The sequence below is a fragment of the Mizuhopecten yessoensis genome, unplaced genomic scaffold, assembly GCF_002113885.1.
Source record: "Mizuhopecten yessoensis strain PY_sf001 unplaced genomic scaffold, ASM211388v2 scaffold11177, whole genome shotgun sequence".
In the NCBI taxonomy this organism is placed as follows: Eukaryota; Metazoa; Mollusca; class Bivalvia; order Pectinida; family Pectinidae; genus Mizuhopecten; species Mizuhopecten yessoensis.
The window spans coordinates 635,697-645,542 of record NW_018408918.1 but is presented as its reverse complement, the minus strand read 5'-3'; the positions used below and the strand labels follow the sequence as shown (position 1 = coordinate 645,542).

General features: G+C 36.4%; 1 protein-coding gene across 2 annotated transcripts in view; it reads right to left on the bottom strand.

The window, feature by feature from the left end:
• Positions 1-7,700, bottom strand: part of LOC110440264 (homeodomain-interacting protein kinase 2-like) — a 52,097-nt gene extending 44,397 nt beyond the window's left edge. For both annotated transcript variants that reach the window (XM_021483234.1, XM_021483235.1), the window contains exons 1-2: positions 7,391-7,700; positions 3,898-4,953 (exon numbers count right to left, since the gene is read on the bottom strand). In XM_021483234.1, coding sequence (XP_021338909.1) covers positions 3,898-4,937 — 1,040 coding nt within the window. In that variant the 5' untranslated portion in view covers positions 4,938-4,953; positions 7,391-7,700. The remainder of the gene's footprint in view (positions 1-3,897; positions 4,954-7,390) is intronic.
• Between the last annotated feature and the right edge of the window lie 2,146 nt (positions 7,701-9,846).

Genomic DNA, 9,846 nt, shown 5'->3' with positions numbered 1-9,846 from the left:
AAAAACATCGTCAGATATTTATTCAAACATAATATTTCTAGCCAAAACTTTTCAAAGAAGGTTTTTACAATACTTGCAAAGTTTGATAATTGAACTCTGAAAATACACGTTAAAATATAAAAGTTAAAATGGCGGCTGTGATGTGCGATATTTCATGACACCAGAGACGTATTATACGTCTCTGATGACACCGCCGCTCCATTCTCGTTCATTAATTATTTCAAAATACTTGCAAAGTTTGATAATTGAACTCTGAAAATACACGTTAAAATATAAAAGTTAAAATGGCGGCTGTGATGTGCCATATTTCATGACACCAGAGACGTATTATACGTCTCTGATGACACCGCCGCTCCATTCTCGTTCATTAATTATTTCAAAAACGTATTCAGATAACGCATAATATTTCTAATCAGCTTCTTTTATATGAGACATATATACAGGATATGTGACATGTTGACACAAACTAACGAATACATGATCGAATTATCACAGGAAACTCACTGACCAGACTATCGTCACCAGGATCGATATAAGCTGTTAAACAAACACTCATAGTTCAGGTTCCGCGTGATTGCCTTAACAATACAATCATGCGTGAGTTGCCAATATCTGTCAATAACAACTTGATAACACGTTTCACTTCCGAGTTTTAATCACATGCGATATTATAGGACCCATTGCGTAACGTTCGTAGACGTGGAAGAACCCGCTCCCGTGGCATTATAAAACAATCGGTAATTGAAAAATACAACGAAACATGCTTGTTACGATCTAAGGTTTATTCATTACTTCAACGGAACGAAGTTTTGAACACCACGTCCTTAAGCAACGGGGACAGAAAACATACGGAAATCTTATTGCTAAACATGATTCATACAAACACACATTTATTTTTGCCAACAGAGAAAACAAACACGTCTGTGTCTGATCTTTTCCCCGTACACTTGAAACGATACCGTGGTAGCGAACCGTCGTATAGCACTCCAGCACAGGTAAAACATACTTGTGCGGTGATGCGTGAAGTCCCCTGCTGTGTACACTGTTCCGCGGAAGCGGGCTGTCGTAGCGATCCATGACAGGTAAGAGCTACTTGTGCGGTGAGGTGTGAAGTCCCCCCGCTGTGCCCCTAGTCGATCGTCAGTCTAATTGGTGAGTTAGATAACAAGGCTGTCGTGGAAATTTAATTGACGACCTTCTAATTTCCTCAGGATTTGTCCGGATATAATTGACGCACGTCTAATTTCCTAACGCACAACTAATATAAAAAATAAGTCTTGAAATAAATCACGTTGTCGGAATATACTCGTCAAACGTTTAAAAATTCGGATATCGGCGAGCAGATTTGTCATAACAGGGTTACCAGTGTGTTGTCATGGTTAAGTTACAGATAAATCCCCTCAATGGGAATTATTCCTCAAGTGTAATTCATTATAAGTTAATCATTATGACAGATACTTCTGCAAAATTTGTTCAACAAAAAGTACAAAATAAATGGGTCTAAATGCGTTCTCTGGCCTTCCAAAAGTTATACCACGACAATATGATGGTCGAGTTCTGCTTGCAATGTCCAGTTTTGACCATTGAAATATCGGGGAAGCCCCACGTAAATTTAGCGAAGATCTATTTATATATGTCACGTGGTTGTTTCGAAAGTGAGGCAGTGAAGATAACAACAATAGCACGCAGTCATGTGCCATGTCGGACTCAACTAGCGGACAATACTATCATAAATAATTGTTTTCAAGGGTCGTGTATGATGCAAGTGAAGTATTCCTACCTCTATGTTGTTGTTATATAAAACGGTATTGATACCTCGTGCCTGTGATAACTTTTTCATGCATCTTTTTCTTTCGCCGCGATGTTTACATTTGGCCTTGTTGATGATGCACGTGCGGTAAAATTACATCACTGATCTGGGTCAATTGAGAGTTTTAGACTGTCAGGTGACTATTTAGGATTTCTTTAATACGCTGTATAATTATAATTTTTACTCTTAGGGAGTGAATTTCGACAAAATTTGAATCGGTATATTTCATAAGGTATTTTAAACATGCGTATGCCATTTTAGCAAATATGACATTTATTCCCCGACCAGCCCCTTTAACTAACTTCTAATTGAACAGACAAAATGACCTTTTTAACTGGCCAACATTTGTAAAACTACATCCGAGATTAAAAAGGTGATTTGTGCAGGCCAAAATTGGAATTGAACCAGTCATTTTGGCCTGCTGCCTAGGCCTGTTCTTAATGAACATGTGATGGATTTTGAAAAATACCCAGTTTAATGTTCACATGATCAAGTTTATGCTGAAAAATAACTGGTTCTTATGATTAATTTAGATCAGTTTTTAAAGAGACCAGCAAATTCTTTTACAAAAGACTGAAAATATTGTGACTTCCTGTTGCTAGGTAATGGACTTTGGTTGGTTGGTCGACAGGTTTTTCGCCTAAATGATTCCACCCATGGTTGGTTGACAGGTTTTTCGCCTATATGATTCCACCCATGGTTGGTTGACAGGTTTTTCGCCTATATGATTCCACCCATGGTTGGTTGACAGGTTTTTCGCCTATATGATTCCACCCATGGTTGGTTGACAGGTTTTTCGCCTATATGATTCCACCCATGGTTGGTTGACAGGTTTTTCGCCTATATGATTCCACCCATGGTTGGTTGACAGGTTTTTCGCCTATATGATTCCACCCATGGTTGGTTGACAGGTTTTTCGCCTATATGATTCCACCCATGGTTGGTTGACAGGTTTTTCGCCTATATGATTCCACCCATGGTTGGTTGACAGGTTTTTCGCCTATATGATTCCACCCATGGTTGGTTGACAGGTTTTTCGCCTATATGATTCCACCCATGGAGGTTTCATTTCACCGACGAAAGTCAGTGTTCTGTCAGCATGAGGGAAGTTGCCTTCCCTCAGGGCTCATTGACTTTTGTGTCTCATGACTAGCTATAATACCTAAAATGTATAGTACAGCTCTGACCTTGACCTTTAGTTTATGACAATTCACTGGCCCAATTTTATTCTAGACATGTGTTAGGAGTAAATGTCTATATCCAGCAACTGAGCTTGGGGAGTTTATTATACACCATACATCTGTCAACAATGAAGACCATGCAGTCTGACACATGGTATACAGGATTAAGCACTGATTTGAATTAATTTTTATGCATATTTGACCCAGGTTTCAGGTATTGAAATCAAGGTGTTTAATGATATCAAAACACACATAAGAATACCTTGATGAATGTTAATTAACAGTAATACTATTTAACATGATATTGATGTAACAACAGGTGTAGCAGTATAATATAAAGAATTAAAGATGTTCTCACAGTCTTACATGAACGGTTTAACTTAACTGATTTTTTGATATTGTCAACACAAATTTCATAAACTTGACAGAATGTTAAATATAACATTGTCAAATTTTAAATACTTAATAATTTTCAAATTTACCACAATTTCTTTTACACATCATAGTTGATGGAAATTTGATTAACCCCTGTTGGGATCAAAGAAATTTGTTTGCTAAATTGACATTTTTGTTTGTTTGAATTCCTATGTTCTGAGTCTGAAATAGATGGTTGTCTCACTCTGTTTCTACATGTGATAGTATCAACTGGTACTAAAGACATGATTGGTTGTCTACCCATTACAATCAAGCCACAAAAATGAAAACATTGAATTAATTTCTGGTTGTTTTTCGTTAACTTATTGATATAATTCAAATGGTAGTCTAATTGTAATCAATGCGTCCAAAATCGCAATTCACATTTTTTTTTACTTTACTGCTAAAAGGAGTTCAATTTCAGCTGCTGGTTTTATTATCAAGTTTCTGAGCCGTTCATAAAGACCACAAAAAAAGAAATAATACACCTACCTGTAATAGCGAGACTGCAGGTACGTTGAACACACCGCTTTTGAAACATGGCTTGCTGATCCAAAGTCTATAACCTTGACTCTGTAAGGAAACCTTACTGGGTCAACTAACATAATATTTTCTGGTTTCAAGTCCGCGTGGATGAGGTGGAGGCTCTTCAACTTAAGAAGGGCCGTCAAAACCTGCTGGGTAATCGGACGGATGTATTTCAGGGGTAATGGCTGAAATTTATTCTGTTTCAGAAAATCATACAAGTTCTGCTCCAACATTTCAAACACCAGACATGTATGATTTTTGTGCTGGAAGCACTCAAATGCCCGCACAAAGTTGAACTCGTCTGCATTTTCATGACTGAGTCTTGTCAGTATGCTTACTTCTATTTGACCCTGCCGCGCATATGACGGGTGGTTCTTCAGAATCTTTATAGCAACAATCTCATTGGTGCCCTTCTTCCAACACTTTACTACCTGGCCGAAGGTCCCTCTACCCAGGAACTCCAACACCTCATAGGTGTTGTGGCTGGTGAGCGAGTACAAGACCTCATGCTGCACCAGCTGGTAGTCACCCTCAGTGTTGGAAGAGGACGTCGTCTTTGATGTGGTCGTCGTCGTCGTGGTGGTTGTTGTATTGTTGTTGGTGGTGTTGTCATCCTCGCTCGAGACAGCTTGTGTTTCTGTGAGCTGCATTGGTGCATTGAGATCGTCACATTTACGCTTAGTACCACATCTCTGGTGATAATTATCACGCAGCTTTATAGTCGACGCTCGAATGTAATTATGGGTTTGGTTTTCCAAGTTTGTAAATGCATCCCTGTGTTGTGGGAAAACAAAAGCAGTTGCGCTTGTTACTGCAGTCTCCAGTTGAGACTGATGGGATTTATAATGTGGAATATCCGACGCATAAAATACCGGGCTATGTGGAAGTATTGGTCCTCTTGTTGAAACTACATCATGCAGATCTGGAACTGCTTCCAGCTTAATCTTTTTGAAGTTACTAAATGCACTTATTTTGGAGTTGTAAATGCGAAGGTCTTCTTGCATTAGTAACCCTTGGAATCTGAAAAATCCAAACAATTATTGTATAAAATAATATATCCATCTTAAGGAATGCATCAATTTGAAACACGGTTTACATTATCATATTTAGATTAAAATAGTAAGTAGTACTAGGGTAATTTGTTTTTAATTTCTGCAGTTGATCTGGCCCGAATTTATTTCCAAATTTTTGAAATACTAGATATCAGACATATTAATTTTGTATGATCCACATATTTGCACCATATGAAGAACATTTCACACATGTACAACTTAGTGTACTATGTATATAAATGGACCCAATTACAGGTACAACCTCCTGTCAGAATGCATGCCACTGAGCTGAGCAGATGGACAACATAACATGACTATCCTGTCAAGACTTTTGTTGATATCATGTTAAATTTGTATGTTACTATATATCTGTGTATGTGAAAGGCTTCATTCGTGGTTTGGGATTTAACAGGATTAATTTAATAAACAAGTGTAAGGAATATTAACTATTTTAAATATGTAATCAAAAACTTCTGTCATCAATTTTTCTCAATATCCTACATTGCCCATTGTGCCATAAGCATGCATTGTTCTGTTGTTTTGATTAGAAAGGGGAGATATATATAGCAGTATGCGAGTGTGGTCGCTGCCAAGTATTATACATAAATTCAAATGAACGTTCAACCATGCCTTTATTGCAGAATAGAACATGATCCAAATCACATCAAAACATGACCTGAATGTGTTGGGGGAATACAGTCTATTATAATGGTAAATTTGCCAAGCAAAACATATGACCAGTACACAGCTGTGTACAGCTTAAACTTGTTAACAATAATTGATTCCGATTCATTTGAGATGTAACAAAGCATTTGATTGGTAAATGGAAATAATTTGCTATGGGAACACCACGATATACCACCCAAATATTTCTTATTTGTATATAAAGCCTGGATGGAGATTGTTTATGACGTCATTAACTCCAACACATCATGAAATTGATTATTAATAATGTCACAAACAAAATATCATGACCCAGAAAGGTGTTAACTTTATTCCGCCTGACTTTGACTGTTCCCGACGCCACCAATCAACACGACAGACACAAATATTTTGAAGAAAACAAACAAAACCATCTTAAAATTGTTGTTTCTTCCAGTGATTTTAATCGATATGAATATAGAATGCGGATAACCCTACTTGATATTTGCGTCTTGCCAATACAGTAACTATACAATAATGTGTTTTACCAGCTCCACTCTGTTGTCACCTGTAAAACTCATTTAACAGAGGTCATTATTATTTCAATGCCTCCACCAGGAGTCGAACCGGGGACCTCTGCCTTACAGTGTACTAGTCTTAAGTACTAGTCTTAAGCTCTACCTAATGAGCTAAAGAGAAATCCTCCCTAGCCAAGTTGGTAGGAAGGGGCTAGTATTTTACCAGGCTGGCACTCAATTTGCAGCAGAATAATTATGTGGCCATAAATCTCAAAATACAGTAGGGTATATTCTCTAAATATATAAGCAAGTACTTAAAATGAAGAAATATTTTTGAAAATTGTATAAAATAAAACATATTTTTTAAATTAATCATGATGACCTTAATTACCTTGCCAGTTATTATTCACAATAATTATTAACACATTTTTCATGACAATTAGGCCACTAGACAGTTACCATAATGAAGTGCGGTGAAATACATATTAGTCAGGGGGATAGGTCAAAGGTTGAGATGTTGGCATTTCATGGAGATGACTATGATTTACATGAAATTTTGGATATGGATCTCCATTCAAGAGGAATTAAAAACCATGTTTAACCTATTGTAGTTATAGTTCGCCTTACATGAAAGAATATGTTACTTGTTAAAAAAAATAGATCTCATAACCACAACATAAAATGTATTGATAATTCAAGTCTGTATCCATATTTCATTTATATACATGTTATATTGGCATCAATCCACCAAATGAAATATAAATAAACAAGGGTCTCGAAACTTGATAATTTCAGCAATTCAAACCGTGTTTCATAAAATCCATAACAACGTCGAGTAGATCGCGTAAACACCTGGACCGAACCTTAAATGGTAAAACACTGCGCTGTGTTACTCAGCACGTTGTGTTGTTGACTCCGGTGTCTGTCTGTATACATGTTTACAATCGATATTGGTCCAGCAAGGTGCATGTATATCATGGATTCCATAGATCGGTTTAGGGTTCCGACATTGCTGTCTTAAACATTTCTATCATACAACAGCAACTAGTCATAATATGATGTTATTATTATCATCATATTATCGAAGCCATGCGCACGAAATAAGGAAACATCCGTCAAAACACGCGGCATAACCTTGAGGCGAGGATGACCCCATTTCCAAAACACAGTTAACAATGTTTATAACACAAATACACCGACATCGACAATAGCCTTATTACGTTTGAAATTATATAATAAACTTACCTTCTCTCCTTGAAAGAAAAGTTAAGAGAGAAAATACGTTGTTTTATCTTATAATGACCACTATTCCAATCCCGTCATATCAACAAAGCAGTCTCGGTGTGCGTGTTGTAATTCCTCTCCATGTGTTGTTCTTTTCCGACGTTGTAGAACACTTCTTCATTAAAATCACTACGGTAATAAGTATCCCCCGTGTTTAAAAGTAAAATTATGTACAATAAGCTTCTACAACCCCCGAAAATTTGGCTCAATTTGAGCCATTTCTTTATAAGCACATCGTATTTCCTTGCTTTCGGGGGATCAACTCGAGTTCAGGTAGAAGGCTCGTAAGGGAAACGTGTGTGAGTTCCGACAAGATGGCGAACAATACCTTCACATAGTTTCGGTTGTTTACAATGAAATATTCATTTGATTTATCCTTTTAAAGGTTTTATGAATTTAAGAATATATTATTTTGTGTACCATGTAACGTTTTATTAGTATGTCTGTAACTTTGCATACAAAATCGAAACAATTTTGCATGATGTGGTCTAAATCCGACAGGAAGTCCTTTCGTGTCGGTGAGGATAATGCAACCACGTGATCTCATGGAAACCAGTGTCGAGGAAGAAGGGAGGATATAGCCAATCAAACGAGGTCGTGACAAGTGCGCTTTTTATGAACATATCTACAGGTTGTTTTTGACATGGAAATTAAATTGAAGAATCGAATAACGTTATAAACTTTTTTTATTTTCAAACAATATAAGAGAATATTTGGTGGTCAGGGATTCATTCAGGGAATGTGGATTCATATTTTGGAGCGGAACCTGTGGATAGCAGTAACAAAGTACATTAACAGTTAGGCGCCTGATATTATTAGGGGTATTTTTTTTTGTATTACTATTATTATTCATTATTGACAGAACTTCAGGCTCCTATGGTAGGGATAGCAACCGCTTTGACAGGGATTCAGAAGATATTGATTCAAATGTATTAATTTAGGTTTTGGGGCGAATTGTCTGACACCCATATATGTACATTGGTAGGCCTAATAACTTACGTACTTCTGCGCATTTCCGCATTATTATACTCGGAAATAAATCGTGACAAGATACCAGAAACTTTTTTGTCGTATATGTGTCACGTAAAAATAGCTCTGAAGGGCTATTCTTACGACAGAACATATAAAAATATCACAGTGGGCATAATGTAACAAAACACGCATTAAGAAAAAAAGCACAACTGATTGAAATCAGGACAAGGCATTCAGCAGACAGTTGTAAACAGATAGTGCATGGACAAATGGGGCCATCCCAAGTGTGGATCAGCCTCTGGAATTCTGGAAAGTATTCACATTTCCGTAATTCATTCGGTAGGCTGTTCCACACCCGGGTTGCCCCAAACGAGAATGATTTTTTTGTCCATACCTGACAGAGTTTACTGCTGGGATGTTTACTGTCTTTTCATTCCTGAAAGTATAAGAAGTCTCTTTTAGTTTTATAAAATCCTCTAAATATTCAAGAGATATTTTATGTACAATCTTAAGTTCTTCACATCCCATACTCTTGAGTCTATTTACATGACATTTTCCGTGACATCTCGAAATCGAGACCGACGTAACTGTCACATTCACTTGTTTACAATAATGACATATTTTTTTTAGAAATTACGTTGCTGCTTTATTTCATATAATTATTACTTCGAGAAGAAAGCATATGAAGCATTATTTTGTCCAATATTGATTAATGTAAATAAAGATCTATATATGTATACATCACGGACTACGATGGTATACATGTAAATGTACATTAGATATAGGTCCTCGTTCTACGTAGAGTAGATCTAATTAAGATCAATCATATGATGTTTCGGGAGAAAAACAATAAAACAGCATTGATTTCGTAAAAGTATACAGGGAAAAGAAGCATTACTTCTATTTTAGTAGTTAATTTGGTCACGGAATAATTAGCTATCTAAGTCCGTGATTTGGTTTAACATCTATATTTATATTGGCCACTTTGAACATTTTGAGTACGTATAGCTCACAACTCATGGCAATGTGTTTGTGGAACAGTGATATTTTAAATTTACATACCGATGTACAATAGGTGCTAGAGTCATTTGCGCGAGACATTTATTTACATGTTTCCAACATTCCATTAATCTACACGTCGATCAGTGGTAATAAGTCTACATATGTTGTTTTATTATCATAAGTTGAATCATTCCATCTCTGTAGTTGTCATCAATCAAACTTTTTTTGTTAAATCGTTTAACCTATTGCCTCACAATCTTACTGAATAAACATGTATACGTAAAAGATTAACAACGGTATCATATAACGGAAATCTTGGAAACATTTGATATTTCGATAATTACCGTAATAAACCCCATCTCCCTTTTCTTTTAACAGTTGTTACTATAACCCCAAATAGTACCCTCTGTGTGGCCGTCCTTTTACATATATCATGATTCAAG